Raw genomic sequence first — 16,696 nt, forward strand, 5'->3', positions numbered from 1 at the left:
TGATTGGGCCCCTTTCAGCACTACTACAAATTAAGAATTAATAATTAATTGCAGAGGTATCAGAACCTTTGCGCGTCTAAGAATTGGACATTCAATTCCCACTTACAGTCATTTTCTAAATGAAGCCTTGAAGTCGCCATGCTCATACTGCAATAGACTAGATTTATTAGTGCAACATCTCCTGGGCAAATGTCCTAGCCTAAGCCAGATCCGAAAAACAATTTTTGGTAATCTGAAATTAGCAAACTCAGATAATATTAACGCTTTCCTTAAATTTCAAATCTTAGCTAAACTAAGTATATAAAATTATTGTTACTTTCATCCAACATATCACCAAGTTTTTTTTTAATACTTAATGTAAAATATTTCTAAAATAGTCTTATAAGTATAAATCTAGAGCCGAGGGCCTTAGTACCCAGCGTTATTGTCAAATTTTAGTGTATTGGTTATTCATAAATATTAATTACTCTTACATATAAATAAATAAATAAAAAATTAATAATAATTAGATATGTAAAATATGTATCATATCAGCTCATTTGAAAACAGAAATATTACAAATTTGAATATTCGTCGAAACTTTTTAATTTCAACAAAACGTATATTTGTCGAATATTCATTTGTTATTAGCCGTTGATCTTTTCCAATCAGCACAGCTGTTTAACGACATACATTTGGTCAAAAGTTGGCAGTACTGACTGTTAAAGGTTTTTCGTCGTGGAAGGAAATGTCAGAAAGTAGAGGAGGAAAAAATTTACAACGAAAAATATTTTTCCTCCATTGCTTGGAGAATATCGCGAAAAACCATTAAAATTGTAGTTTTCCTAAAGAGTCCCGTAATATAACTACCAATGTGCATATATGATTTTTTAATATTGTACAATACCTAGAATAAAAACGAAATAATTAGAAGTGGTTAAGTGACACGAAAACAGTATAGCAAAGGGAGGAACAGTAATAACAGCAACAAAGGAAAGGTGTAAAGCAAAATCGTAGCGGAGCGCCACTTCACCAATTGCAAATATAGCGTTAAATGGAATTTACGTATTTTTCTCAGAAAAAGGTTATTTAAACAGCAACATATTAAACATAATTCACAAAAAGAGCCTTCGCGTGTGCAATAAAAAAAGATTACATATAAAATGAATCGAAGTGATGGTTTGGTGAGACGCGCCGTAAAAACACGGGACAATGGCGCCGAAGGTGGTGCCTACGGACAAAATGCAAACACAACGGATGAAGATAATGATTTAAACAACAGTAATAGAGATCAGGAGGAAAATATTGATGATGGTGATTCCAAACAGACACGTCTAACACTGATGGAAGAAGTTTTACTGTTGGGATTAAAAGACAAAGAGGTATGTATGTTTTATGCGATATTTTGCAAGTCTGTTTAAGATTGTATATGATCGACGGTAACTAATTGGTTACGATAAAATGTATAGGGAATATCTTTGGGGATTCATATACCAACTATCGATATATCTAATGACTTCATCGGTATTATCAGTAGTGTTTTTTATAAATTCATAGAGTTTTTCTGCAAAATTGCTCTTTATTAATGCTTGACTTTAGTGTGTTAAGAACACGTTCTTCACTTTTACTTCCAGTTTTCTTATTTATCTACCTGTAACATATCAAATTATAATGGTAATGACGAACGTTTGTATGCCTTTACTATTGCGTTTGCTGCGGTGGCGCAGCTGTTTTATAAATGTGGTTGACAGTTTGACTACGCTAACATTCAACGTCGACACATCTCGTTTCTGTTTGAATGTTTGTACTTTAAGTTCCTCTGTTATTTTTCTTCTTTCTGCCTATTCTTGTTGGACAGTATTTACTGGATGGAATTACAATAAAGTTTTAATGTGTTCTTTATTTCACTATTATGATGTGACAGTTGCTGAAAGTAGCATAGATTTGTTCATAAAGAAAAAAAAAAAAAACAACGCCACTTTCGGTTTTTACATTAAAAAAGTGACAATAAATATATGTTATGGCAATCTGCAATAATATATACAAAATTTTTTCGTGAGAAAATATGATGCACACTTGTTTCAACAAACCAAAAGTAAAAATTTGTAGTTGGTAATTTAAAATGAAGTACATACTAGTATTAAAAATATTATATATGGTATGTATATGCGCATATCTAATGCGTAGGTTTTTTGTCGAGCTTTTCATCTAATTTTCATGCTTATCCCCAAAGATCATGCTTATTGGAAGCTTTATAGTACCAAATTTAGGATCGAATAAATGGCCGTCCCAGAACCCCATTTAATAATTCTTCTTAAAAAAAAAACAACGAAATGCTAAATATTTTCACAAATGTTCAAATGTAAATAACTTCACTAAATATTTATTACTAATGACCTATTTTTATTCATTTTTTAATTTGCATAAAAAATTATTTTTTTTCCAACGCGTCATCAGTGTTACCAAATGTTAATGTACCAGGTTGTTTAATAAGTTTGGCGGTTCGATAAGAAAAACTCAATTTTATACTTTATTATTCAGTAAAGTCTCGATGAACATCAATACACTTGTTCCAAAGAGATTTCAATTTATGAACCCCATCCCTGAGTACGATTCTACAGCTGTTATGACTTCATCATACGCTTTCCTCGCACGTTTTTTTTAGGTGTGCAAACAGATGGAAGCCGCTAGGGGCCAAATGTGGTGAATACTTTGGATGCTCCAATAATTCGAATTTTAATTCATGGATTTTAGCCATTGTCAAAATGCTCTTGTGACACGGTGCATTTTCTGGTGATGTCTTTTTCACGAGTTTTTTTTCCTTCACCTGGTTTAAAAGGTTACAATAATATTCAGAATTTATTGTTTTACCAGTTTACAAACAATCAACAAACGAAATTACTTTCGCATGGGGCGATTTTGCTCCATTTCAGTCACTCAACATTTTTCCAATAAAATATCCCGTATTTTTTCTATGATTTCTGGTGTTCTTGCTGTTCTTGGACGTCTTTGACGTGGATCGTTTTTAAGGCTTGTAGACCACGTCTAAACCCAGCAACTCATCTTTCTATTGTACTACTATACATAATTGATGGCGAAAAGTCCTTATACGCTTTGAAAATTCGTTCATAAGTTTCCTTTGCTCTTAAAAATTCAATCACTGCACCATGCTTGAGTTTTTCTATTGAAATTGAAAATACTGTTGCACGTCGATACGAAACATACACATACACATGCACACATATATTACAAAATATATTACAAATCAGTGGAGACTCCAAAGTGAATGTTATGTGATTCCAATAATAAATTTAGTTGCAAGTACGAGTAAGTTCTGCGATGCAATGCGAGTAATTGTATAAATAACCTGTAAGAATACTTTACTAATATAAAAAAGCGAAGTAAAATATATTTATTTATTTTTTTCACAATTTAAAACACACAAATATTGTAGTAATGCGATTCAAACTGTTTTGGTAAAAATGGTCGCAAAATTTTTTTTTACTTGAATGGAAACAAACTGCGATCGGTTTAAAAATAAATTTAAAATAATATTTGAATGCAAATAACATATTTTATGGGCAACGTAAATATATTTTATATATGTACATGTTTATGTGTATAACTGAATATATGGTACAAATAGAAGTTATTATTATGGCCAAGTGTGATACTAAAACAAAAAATGGTTTAACTTAATCCAAGACTTATGTTTTGTGAATGAATTCTAAGTTGCGTCATCGTTATGTTACCTAAGCAAAAAAAGAAACAGAAATCAGTATTGTGGCTGAACAAAATTTTTTTGCAAATTGTGTTCACTTCAAACCAACGTTAAGGGTAAAAAAAAATTTTTTCTGAAAAAATTAAATTAGGATCTTATAGGAAATTTTTCTTTACTTTACTTTACTTATTAGTTGCTCAGATATCAATGATCAAAGATAAAATGGTATTTTTTCGTAAAATGCGGGTATCGCAGGGAGAAATGATCGTAGCGAGAATTCAAAAAAACCAAATTGAAGCTAAATAATCAAGCTAGTTGACTGTATGGCTAGTTTTAGTCGGAAAAATTTTGCCAAGCCCTTGTAATCAAAAAAAAAAAAGAAAAATTTTGTGTCGCCCTTTAACTGACGATTACAGAATAACCGTTAAACAAAAAAAAATTTGGCTGAGCTTTCCTTTTCTACCACGATATATTTGGTTATAATGTCTAAGTGCGTGGACCGAATTTAAAAATTATAACACGCAAATGTAGTCACTATATCAGCCTTTTGATTTATATTCTTTTTATAAATTAAAATTAAGAATTCATAGCAATATTTAACGTTAAAAATGCATCTTTTTTTCATAAGCTTGAAAAAATGCCCCATTACAGAGGCTTATTTCACTTAAATACAAACACAGAAAAGTAACAAAATCACTCATAAAGATTCTTTATTACATTAACATTCGATTTAAAGCTATTTTTACTAAATAATAGTCCAAATTCTATTAAAATTCTATTATTACAAATGTTCTTCTAACCGTTTGTAATACCGTGCAGAATAAATTTGAGGAGCGAACTGTCAAACGAACGATGAGAGAGAGAAGAACAAAGCGAAATAAGAAAAACCCAGTCAACCAAAAGGGAACAATTCTTTCATTATTATTTTTATTATTTATAGGGGCGCTTTTTTGATTTCAAATATACATATATATTACAAAAACAAATATTTTTACAAATACTGAAAATTTGGAATAAAAATCGCGCGATTTTTAGTCCAAATTTTCGCCTGCGGCGTTTTTTTTGATTTCAAATATACATATATATTACAAAAACAAATATTTTTACAAATACTGAAAATTTGGAATAAAAATCGCGCGATTTTTAGTCCAAATTTTCGCCTGCGGCGCTTTTTTGATTTCAAATATACATATATATTACAAAAACAAATATTTTTACAAATACTGAAAATTTGGAATAAAAATCGCGCGATTTTTAGTCCAAATTTTCGCCTGCGGCGCTTTTCTGATTTCAAATATACATGTATATTACAAAAGCAAATATTTTTACGAAAAAAAAACATTTTATAAATAGTGAAATAATGCAAAATCGAACATTTTTTGACCTAAATTTTCGCCATCGGCACTCATAACTTTTACGATAAAACAACGTTTTCATAAGTGCTATGAAATATAAAACCTAAGTTAAATGCTTGCTGGGTTGACGACTGCTGTATACTCTTCTCTTCAACTGTATTTCAGTACAAACTGCAAATGCGGTCGGAAAAAACCTAATTTTTGAACATCTCCTGGGAGTTCTATAGGGACACTAGGAGGTTGGGACTTTCACAGTTATAATGGTGTAACCTTGCTCTTTCTAATGGGCGTGGTGGGTGGTGCCACGCCCCCTCCCTCTCCGCCCCCCATTCAAATATATCGTGGTAGTAAAGGAAAGTTTTTCCAAAAATTTTGCTCACAGGTCTTAACACTAGAAGTTTAAAGTTTCAAAGTGCTTTTTGTCGGAACTCTGTGCGACCATTTTTCACCGAGATACAGCTTTTTAAAAATCACTAAGAAATTTAGGAAATTTTACTGTTCCCTTAATTTTTGTGAGAAGTGTATTTTCGTAGACTTTTGGTATAAGTCGACATATATTTTTTTTAATCGACCACTAAATTGCTTGGTTCTGAAGATATATTTAATCAATTCAACACTCATTGTCATAAAATATGATTCCATTTTAATAAGGTTAAATAGAAATAATAAACTTTCCCTTGAAAGATCAGGATTAACTGAATTGAAGGTATTTATCTTCAAAGTCAAACAGTTTACCTCGCCAAGAATCTATATATTTATAATAGTGATAACGAATTGATTAATTTGACGCGTCAGTTATGACTCAGTTGACGAAAAATTAACCTTATCACAAGAATTTTATTTTTAACACAAAAACTATTTCCGTTGTGATGCAATTATCTTTTGTGTGATATATCAAATCAAGAATACGTTTTTATTTCGTTCTGAAGTTAGTTTAAATTTTATGTAGCTGTCAACTGATTTTAATTTTCTTGCTTGTAATTGAAAATTGCAATTTGAAAAGGTCGAGCCAAAGAGCACCAGAGATTTGGTGGCTCCTAAAATACTCAGGCTAATAAGCCCATTGTATTTAAAGCTCTGGAAAAAGGATAGATAGTCAAGGAGGGAAGGAGAAAAGTATCAGAGAAAGAGATAGGAAAGAATAGAGATAGTTAGTCTTGTGAGAATTTTCCAAATTCTTTGGCAAATCTGTAAATATCCTCCAGTTTTATAGAGCGAGTATTACTCATTCTCAGGACATCGGAACCCAAAACACTTTGCAGTTCTGCAGCGTTTTTTAGACCGGACCATTGCTCTTTATGTAGATTGCCTACATAATCGCTGATCCAATTCATGATTCCTGCGGAACTGATTCCGATTATTGGCTCTGGCCCTTGTGGGGGAGCCGCTGATCCACGGTTGGAAAATTCATCGGCAATTTGTTTTCTTGAACACCGGAGTGTCTCGGAACCCATATAAGTACAAGCCTGTTTTGTCTTGCGACAGAATTAAGCTTCTTCTTACATTCTTGAGGTTTGATTCGCGTTCTCCAGGACCTGCAGTGCAGCCTGACTGGCACTGAAAACTCCAATCTGTTTCCCGCTTCATCTCCTCTCGATTATCCACTCGACTACTTTCAGAATGGCAAAAACTTCCGTTTGGAAAACAGCTGCCATTTCCCCGATATCATAGTGATATTTATTACTATCGTTTAATGGATAGTACGGCTCCAGACCCTATTTCATTCTTGGACCCATCGGTAAATAGAAAATATCCGTCAAACCTCCCTGCATGCATTCTGGATGGCTCCATTGCTCGCGCAATGGAAATCTGACATCAAATTTCCTTCCAAATGAAACTGTGGGTATCAGGTCGTCTTTTTTACTTAATTAACCTCATCCGGGAAAGTGAAGAATTTAGCTCGTCATTAGATTTTCATGCCATACTGCGTAATGACGAGCTAAACTCGTTATGCGACTAAAGCTACTGTTGAATATGGTCATCTTAATTAATTTAGTTTAGCACTAATCAGAGTACCACACGTTTGAAAAGCTATTAACTATATTTTGATTTTTGTTTAATTTTACCGTTTTTGATATTATTTAACACTATGTAAAAATAGATAATAATTGTGAATATGCAAGAATTATAAAACGAAAAAAGATTTTTAATTAAAATTAAATGGTTATTTTATTATTGAATCGTACCGGAAGTGGTTGGCGGCTGTCTGCTTTATTTTTATTATTTTTTTATTTAATGTTTATTCGATATTTTTTTGTCTTCTTGTACTAAAAAGTCTTTGTTATCTTATTTTATCTACTAACACTGCTATAAAACACACATAAATATAATAATAATAATAATAATAATAATAAATAAGAATAAAAAATAATAATGCTAATACTAATAATAATAATAAAAACAGTAATAAAAATAATAATAATAAAGACAATAGTAATAATATCTACTAAATATTGACAAGACAATTTTCTGGGAAGACTACGTTGTCTAACTGGAGCCAGAGAGAGATGAGTGAAGATGGGTTAGTAGGCTGAGCGGATTCTTTAATATATTGGGCATATAAAGAAAAGTTTTTTCTAATAGCGGTCGTCCCTCGGCAGGCAATGGCAAACCTCCGAGTGTATTTCTGCCATGGAAAAGCTCCTCATAAAAAATATCTGCCGTTTGGAGTCGGCTTGAAGCTGTAGGTCTCTCCATTTATGGAACAACATCGAAACGCACACCACAAATAGGAGGAGGAGCTCGGCCAAACACCCAAAAAGGGTGTATATATGATTGGTGCATTGGGATTTATTATGGAGTTGAAGCTGAAGCTGAGCGTAATTATTGCGGCCTTATGTGACCTTCACGAGTAATACGAGCTCGTTCTCAGGACAGCCGGTTTTACGAGTATGGGGAATGTTTATACTGCTACAATAACAACAACGGCAAAACGAGCTGTGACGGGTATTGTTGGTTAATATACGACTATGAGACGATGGTTGCAAGACGTAGAAAACGATTTACGCATAGAGCGAAAGCGGACTGTCGGGAAGAATGGAGGCGTATTGTAGAGGAGGCAATGGCCCACCACGGACTATAAGATGATGATGAGCTGTGAAAAATGTGGGCTTTAATTTAAAAACATTAAAAATATAGATTGATTCTTGGCGAGATAACTTGTTAGACTTTGACAATAAATACCTTTAAGTCAGTAAATCCTGATCTTTTAAGGAAAAGCTTAATATTTCTATTTAACCTTATTAAAATGGAATCGTAGGTTATGATAATGAGAGTTTAATTGATTAAATATTGCCTTGGAACCAAGTAATTTAGTGCCTGATCACAAAAATTTAATATCGACTTATGCCAAAAGTAAATAAGTAATACAATTGTATTATTCACTACTATGTACTTCAATATTTCAAAATAATTCGGAAATAAGAACTATGCACCTACATATGTATGTGCGTACATATACTATATATGTATAATTTTTATATTAATTTATTTGTACAACTCTTCTTCTTATGCACTGCTTAGCTAAGCTATTACCATTCTTTTCTTATCAAAAAGTTTTTTACGCAGCGACCAATTGGTTGAGTATGAATAATGTATGTATGTATATATACACACTCATGTATGTACATAGATAAAAATAATCATAACGGCTGGGCAAGGTATATCTCGGCCGGAGGAGTGTTCAAATATGCCAAATTGAATTCAGTCTAATGTTGTTTTGGTAGCTTTATTTGAGCAAATTCGGTGATTGAAGTTTGTTGTTCTGGCCCTTGGCCGGATATAAAACCAGGTCGTTCTGGCAACGCAGAACGGACTGCTGTGGGAAATAGACTGGACTAAGTAGCAGACGATGTTTATGGATTGGAGGGTTCTAAAAGAGTTCGAGAGAGATTCTGAGCCACCGACGGAAAACACGGAATATAAAATATGCTGCAACAACAACAACGGGATATAAAAATCAAGGATGATAGATTACCAGGTTTGCTATGTGGCTATGGTAAAAAAAAATGTGAGGGCAACTTTGGCTGCTAAGTTATTTGGGAGATTAAGCAGCCGATTTCTGTACGATCATTTTACTCGTCCAATAAGTCGTTCTTCAGATAGCAATGAAGCAACATGAGTGAAACTGTGTTGATGTTTTTTTCGCACATCACTAACACAATCTTACCACCAGCCGAAGTTCGCGCGATAATTTCACACATATTCACACACTCGTCCAATCAGCCATTGTTCAGATGGCAACGAAGTGTTGTCATTGGTTGATTTTTTTTCGTATATCACTAACACAATCTCAGTTTTTTTGTAAACAAACCCAAGCGACGTCAGCCCATTTGCTGATTCTGTCAAATTCGCTCAGAGCTGAATAACGGTCTGCTATGTAACACGCTTCTAAACATCTTTTCACCATGTACCAAAATGGTTTTTGTTTCTATTTTTGTATTTGTAAATTTTGATAATTTGCTTATACGCTAAACTAAACTTAAAATACTCAGATGTTAAATCTTTTTATCTTTCGGTATAAGGGAAGAAAACAAACGTAAGAATAAAATATTTTAAAGGCTTTATTTCTGCCTTTTATTGCAAAAATTTAATAATTTTCAAAGGCGTAAAAGATAGATATATGGGACAAAATTAATATTAAATTAAATAATTAATTAATTCGCGATTATCTCTCCAATACTTCTGACAACTATGAGGTCTATCGAGATTACATTTCTTTGTCGCTAAAAATTATGGACTGCCATTCATCGTCCTAGAACTTATGATTATCGGTGAATTCGGTGCTCTGTGGCCTGATGAAAGCTTCGGTTTAGCCAGTTTTTTTTTTTTTTTTTGATATTTTAAATTCGTTTTTCACTCAAAATTTACTGTATTTTTCTCTTCGTAGTATTGAGAGAAAGCTCACATCTAATTTAGTTAGGGCTAATGTTTTTATTGACAGCCAAACGTCTTATGTCCTTCTCTCTTACACCTGTCGTCAATCTTAGGCCAGTTGTTTTAATTTTTCCATATACGTCAGGTTTTTTCAAAAAGTTGTGGATGGTATTTTTAGTCCGATTTACTTTTAGCGCTGAGGCTCCCGATAAGCCATAATACTAGCGCGCTCCTCGGTAGATAGTTGCGTTTCTCTTGGCATATTTCCCGCATGAAAATTATTTCTTTTCTTTCAAACTGTGAAATGTATATAAAAACATCACGCATTTGCCACGACAAGAAATTAAATCTTAACGAAAATATTTGTCCTATATAACTATTTCTCTTCACCACCGCTAGCTCGATCCCACATTTAGGTACATTATAACTCAACACAAAAAAATAAATATTAGCAGCTAGTTTAGAAGAAAAATTATGAAGTTGGTTTGACTGTAAAGCTATTTCGGTTAGTGTTTTTAAAGTTCCCATGATGGTTGTTTCTACGAAACCGGAACGACCGAAACCCAAGCAGGCTATAGATTGTAATTTTAACAACATTTCGTAAACATTTTCGTTCAATATTTTATTCTGTTTTAAAAACAACCACAACTAGATTCGAAAAACAGAACATAGGTCTGCAAGCCAAGTAAAACATTGCCCAAGAAACAGATTTTTAAGTGTTTTGTGCAGGTTTTTGCACAGGTGCAGGTTTATTTACTTTATATATAATATTTTTTTTTGCTATACAGTGCTGAGCATATAATTAGAAAAACGAACGAAAAGAAATTGTATTACAATTGTGTGCTCTACATGGGAGAGTTTTTGATCACTCGGTCCGATATATTCCGCATTATTCTGCGCGGTGTTAAGTTGCATGATCTTGTCACACATTTGATGCACGTTCGACGTGAGATGACCTAGTCGTAGAACTTCTCTTTCAGAACTCCGAGCGTTCTGTCACATATATGGCATGTAGCGCTAAATTGTTGGATTATAGCTCGAATATAATGATATTGTCGAGCTCTCGATACAAAAAGTCTACAGTTAACATCGCTCTGTACCCAGGACCTTTTGACGGTATCGGGCGCTCCCACGACAGTCGGTTCTACTTTACAGAAACAACGCTGATTTATATTCGGCCAATGGCTGCCACTACAGTAGCATTCTACATAGGGAATGTGTATGCTGCTATAACAACAACACCGCCAACGAGGAATTTTTTCTCATTACGAAAGAAGTTAGGTGCTATGCCAATTTTCAATAAATTTTTGCAGATGCCTGGTCGAGCACTTTGACGCTGAGATAAAAGGATAGCTGCTTGGACCAAAATTCGGTCGTTGGGCCAACATATCTGGCGCCAGTATGTACAATTTTATGTGGATTTAGGCCCAAATCTAACTGCAAAATTAGTCTAACCGCGATGCTCAATTCAGCTAATCAGCGCCGAATGGGTTTGTCTGCGTATTTTTTGATACTGGCCTCTGCGGCGCCTGTGTTTCCTTCACTTAGCAGCTTGGCAGCTGTAAAATATAACAATTAGAAAAACTATTATTTCCACAGGCCTATTTGGTACAAAAAACATGATTTCAGGGGAGTTGAATAAACTGTCATGTGTGTATTTGTCTGTTTTACTATAAAACTTAGCAAGCTTAGCTTAAAGAATATTACCACCTAATTTGTTTTGCTCATGGTGTTTCTATTTGTGGGAAAACCACTGTAAATTCTATTTGTTGTAGTTTCCGCACCAACTTTCTGGTGACATGGTTTTTTTTGTTTGTTCAAAAGCGCGTTTTACAAACTTGTTCGAAAGTGCGAACTTTTGTCGCTGCTATAAGGGAAGTCATTTTAATTAGTTTAAGTAGTTCGCCTACATTTTTCAATGCTGCAAAACTTTTAGTTACTGTTCTTATCAGCAATTTTCCCCTTTCCGCTGTGTATAGGTGTTTGTAAAGTTTGATAGCAACTCAAATGTTTTCTGATTCTCTAATTTATGGAGTCTTATATGTATACTAGCTTTAACCCGCGGCCCCGTTCGCTTAGGAGTAGTTTTGAGGGACTTAGGTTATGTATATAAAAGAATTACAAACAATAATTTCATAGAAAATAATTTTTTCTTAATAACCATCATATTACAATACCCGGCATCCGTTGCTATGCCTCGTTGAATAAAATCAAAACAACCAATCAGAAAAATATCAAGCAAAATTATTTTTATTAATTTTCTATCTCAAACCGTGTTTGAACTTTGCATTTGGATCATAGTTGAACAGCTTATGCGGATTATGAAGTCTAGAGTGTGCTATAAATAGTGGGAAATAGGAAAAACTAAGATTTTTTAGATTAAATTTAAGCAAATACTCCATTATTAGTGACGAATGAGAGTGCGGCCTGGGGGCTCTGGGAAGGGAGTTCCATCATAAAAACATGCCTATAACCTTCATTGGGTAAAAATATGAATGAATAAAATTTTTTAGGTCATTTGGTGGTGTCGTTTCGTAGTGATGCGCGGACACCATACAGACATTCATCTTTATATTATAGATTTAACCCTAGAAGCCCAATCATAGTTTTGCTGATTTAAAGTCCAATCACGTAAAAATTATGCATAATAATAGCGGTTTGATTAATTAATAAATTAAATTTTTATTTTTATTATATTAACGACGTATGTAGATTGCGCTTCTAGGGTTAACTATGTGATGAATTTCTGAATTTTTCTAATTTTGAATACCAATTAAATTTATAAATATTTTTATCTGAAGCTGTTTATAAATTCTTCGGTTGAACTTTCTTTGTATACAAAGAGAACAAATTGATTTTTAGGCAAAAAAATGTAGAAATATAAAAACTTCTTACATAACACATGGGCATATTGCATTGGAAATTAAGTTGATGAACAAGGCTAATCTCGAAGAAAAAAAAAACGTGTTTTCTTTGATGGGCCAGGGACTTTGCAGCCCTTGTGTTATATATGTAATTGGCGTTTAGACCATTTTTAGGTGTTTGGCCGAGCTCCTCCTCTCATTTGTCGCATGAGGCTTGAAGTTGTTCCATAAATGGAGAGACCAACAGTTTTAAGCCGACTCCGAACGGCAAATGATTTTTTACGGGGAGCTTTTTTACGGCAGAAATACACTCGAAGGCTTGTCCATTGCCTGCCTAGGCAATTTGGTATTGCATGCACGGAGATTCAAATCTGGGCTACGAATGCTATTGAATGCTAATCCACGGCGGCCGCTTAATTTGATATTAAACAAAAATATCAACAATTTTCACTTTTCTGGAGTTTGGCTCTTCATTTATTGTGCAATCAAAAATATTGAAAAGCTGTTTCTACAGTACAGAACTGAACTTTTCACCTCGTTTTCTTACAAATATGTTATTGTTTGTCTTTCGTGATTGAAATTGAAACTTTGATGCATGATAAAAAATATTAGATTATATTCACTATGAGGTTTGCACTTCGACCTCGTGGTCTTTTACGCCCTCTACTTATCACAGTACCTTATCCAGACCCAGTTCCTTTATCAAACTAAGGATAGAGCTGGGTTGAATAAAAAATATACTTGTATAGTAGATGGGCCTGATCTTTCGCTTTTCAATGAATGCAACTCAGGCCATTCACTTCGTTCCTCTGAGTTATGGTACTGAATGTCAGCTAAGATTTCAAGCGGAAAAGAGTTGTCAGCGCAGAAAAAAGTATTGTTCAAAATAAAATTGTGTTCGAAGCACCTTGCAACCGAACACTAGTGAGCGTGAAATTCATGCATAGCTGATTTTATTCAAATTGCTGTTATAGTAAAGATTTTTTGTTGTTCAAACCAACTGCAGCAGCAATTTATTTTATTTTTCTATTAAATTTGATCCTTTGTCTTCTAGGGCTACACATCCTTTTGGAATGATTGCATATCGAGTGGCTTGCGTGGCTGCATTCTCATTGAGCTTGGATTGCGCGGACGTGTCATGATGGAGAAAACAGGCATGCGCCGGCGAGGCTTGTGTTCCAGGTAATAAAGAATACAAAACAATTAACGAAACATATGAATATGTATTGCAGGTGCATACACACCCATGAAAAAAAAAAACAAAATAAATAAAACTAGTTGTCGCTAGTAAACTGCACACTAATTAGAATTCAAAATTTAATTGTTCTATTACGTTGAAAATAGTCATTAAACGATTATAAATTATCGCTTTCAGAAAACTAATTTTAAAATCAGATCAACCGACCGGTGATGTGCTGCTTGACGAGGCACTCAAACATATTAAAGAAACAGATCCACCAGAAACTGTGCAAAGTTGGATTGAATATTTGAGCGGTAATGTAGTGATATTTTTCTTTTACAGCAAATTTTTCACGCCTTTCACTTTCCAGGCGAAACATGGAACCCTTTGAAATTACGCTATCAACTGAAAAATGTACGCGAACGATTGGCAAAGAATCTGGTTGAGAAGGGTGTGCTTACGACAGAAAAACAAAATTTTTTACTTTTCGACATGACAACACACCCGCTAAGCGACAATGTGGTGAAATGCCGTTTAGTGAAAAAGGTAAGTTCCCACAGATCAAGCAAGTCACAAGCACTACTCATCACAATGGGCTCTTTTTACGTTAGATACAAGATGCCGTGCTTTCCAAATGGGTCAATGATCCGCAGCGTATGGATAAACGTATTTTGGCCTTAATATTTTTGGCGCACGCTAGTGATGTAATTGAGAATGCGTTTGCGCCGCTAAATGATGATGACTATGAATTGGCCATGAAGCGTGTGAGAGAATTGTTGGATTTGGACTTTGAGGCGGAGGCGGCCAAACCGAATGCAAACGAAATACTTTGGGCCGTATTTATGGCTTTCAGTAAATAAAATCCTGTTAATTTTTATGGGATTGAATGATAAGCAATCGCGTTATCTGCCAATGCCACACGTAAATATACATAAACATACATACACAATATAGAATACAGAGACACAACCCAAAAGAAAAAAAGGATTTTTTAATATACATATGAAAATAATTATGATGAATAAATTTATATTATAAAATTATCTATTTTTTCTTGTGAAAATCTATACTTTTCCATTATTTACCATTGTTAAAAGAGAGAGAGAAAAAAAAATTATAAAAATAAATATATACATACATAATTTTACGAAAATAGATAAACATTTTGAAAAACAAATGAAAAGTGAAAAATTTGAATATTTAAGTATTTTAAATTGAAGTCATGTAGACAATTTACGCTGAAATTTATAAAAAACAAAAAAGATACCCATAATTTTTTGCATAACTCACAGACATGCATATATACATTCATATATAATATTGTATATGTATATGTAAGCAAGATAGACAAAATAATGAAAATGCAAAAATTAAATTGATCTTCAAATTTTGTATAGTTAAAATAGCAATTATAAAAATGATGAATTCAAAACACGACGCAGACTTAGTATTTTGCTTAAGCAATTAGTAAAGTCTACACAAATTCCACATACATATGTTGAGTATTAGCATAATTTGGAAGTTTTTTTTAATGGAAAAGTTTAACCAAATTTTCTGCATGAACTCCCGCGCATTGGTTTTGAATTTGGTTAATATGCAAAATTTAGCTTAAATGTCTATGCAATTTTTTCGATGTCACAGTGTAAGCCACAAAAAAAAAGTAAGCAGACATTTTTTTTACAAAATTTACGCACTAAATGTAAAAAACCCTATTTAATTTTGGAATTATAGGTAGTTAAAAAAATTTGCATGACAAAATGCTAGAAAGAGGGTCATAAAATATAGAACCACTTTTTGCTGTTTACTAACTTAAATGTTTAAATATTTCTATTAATTGTTTGTGTTGATTTTTTGTTTTCTATTTCACATGCTCTTTCTTTGATTAATGTTTTAAATATGTAATTAAGTTAAGTTTTTTCTCAAATACACTCCTTGGCGTTTTTATTGACCGTAAAGGGTTTCCAAAATGTATACATTTCTAAAATTATGCTTAAAATTGCCCCATTCCCAAGCTAGTTACTAATAAGTACGTATACACAATTTTTGTTCAAAATAAATATTTTATCTACACAAATGCAAATGTATGCAACAACTTATGAAATTCAAAAATGATGGATTATTTTAACACAAGCAAAACTAAAATTTTTATACGTTGGTAGTATTGCACTTGGTTAAAAGCTGCTAACACTGCAAAAACAATAAACAACTGAGCTAATGAAAACTATTACACTTACACACACACATAGACAAACTAGAAATCGGATGACTTATGCAAAAACTTGCGACACAAGCGTTTAGAAAACTTGAATACATAACTAAATGCATAAGTGTATGTATATGTACATACATATTAACTATTATACAGACATATTCAATGCATTTTGAGCACATGTCTTAATGTATACATATTCACACTCACATCTGGCATAACCATTGACGAAAATTCAAACATAATAATAAATAAACTGAGTTGATTATCGAAGTAATTATAAGAGAGATAATTAAATTGAATAATAAAATACATTTGAGAGGTACATAGTATACATCTATACAAAACAACAAAAAAAAACTTATATTTTATTACGTTGTGTGTTTTGTTTCCTTCAAAAAGGCGTACACATTTACTATGGTAAGACATTTAGTAAAAAAATGCGAATAAATCTATGGCCAAGGATGATAGAGTATATGGTTACGCCTTCCGAATTCGCTGTGTCGTTGAAGG

The 16,696-nt window shown here is 33.0% G+C and overlaps 1 protein-coding gene across 1 annotated transcript; it reads left to right on the forward strand.

The window, feature by feature from the left end:
• The first annotated feature begins 691 nt into the window (after positions 1-691).
• LOC128863574 (Golgi phosphoprotein 3 homolog sauron) lies at positions 692-15,652 on the forward strand. Its single transcript, XM_054102804.1, has 5 exons — positions 692-1,361; positions 13,849-13,976; positions 14,170-14,288; positions 14,345-14,520; positions 14,586-15,652. The coding sequence occupies exons 1-5, from the start codon at positions 1,143-1,145 to the stop codon at positions 14,832-14,834; spliced, it is 891 nt and encodes a 296-aa protein (XP_053958779.1). The 5' UTR covers positions 692-1,142; the 3' UTR covers positions 14,835-15,652.
• The last annotated feature ends 1,044 nt before the right edge of the window (positions 15,653-16,696 follow it).

This window comes from Anastrepha ludens, chromosome 5 (genome assembly GCF_028408465.1).
Source record: "Anastrepha ludens isolate Willacy chromosome 5, idAnaLude1.1, whole genome shotgun sequence".
Taxonomy (NCBI): Eukaryota; Metazoa; Arthropoda; class Insecta; order Diptera; family Tephritidae; genus Anastrepha; species Anastrepha ludens.

What these genes read in the sequence shown, in the direction of transcription:
- LOC128863574 (XM_054102804.1), top strand. Translation starts at nt 1,143, where the DNA reads ATGAATCGAAGTGATGGTTTGGTGAGACGCGCCGTAAAAACACGGGAC. An exon ending in CGGCGAGGCTTGTGTTCCAG is followed by an intron (nt 13,977 to 14,169) that starts GTAATAAAGAAT and finishes TATCGCTTTCAG; the next exon opens with AAAACTAATTTTAAAATCAG. An exon ending in AATGCCGTTTAGTGAAAAAG is followed by an intron (nt 14,521 to 14,585) that starts GTAAGTTCCCAC and finishes TTTTTACGTTAG; the next exon opens with ATACAAGATGCCGTGCTTTC.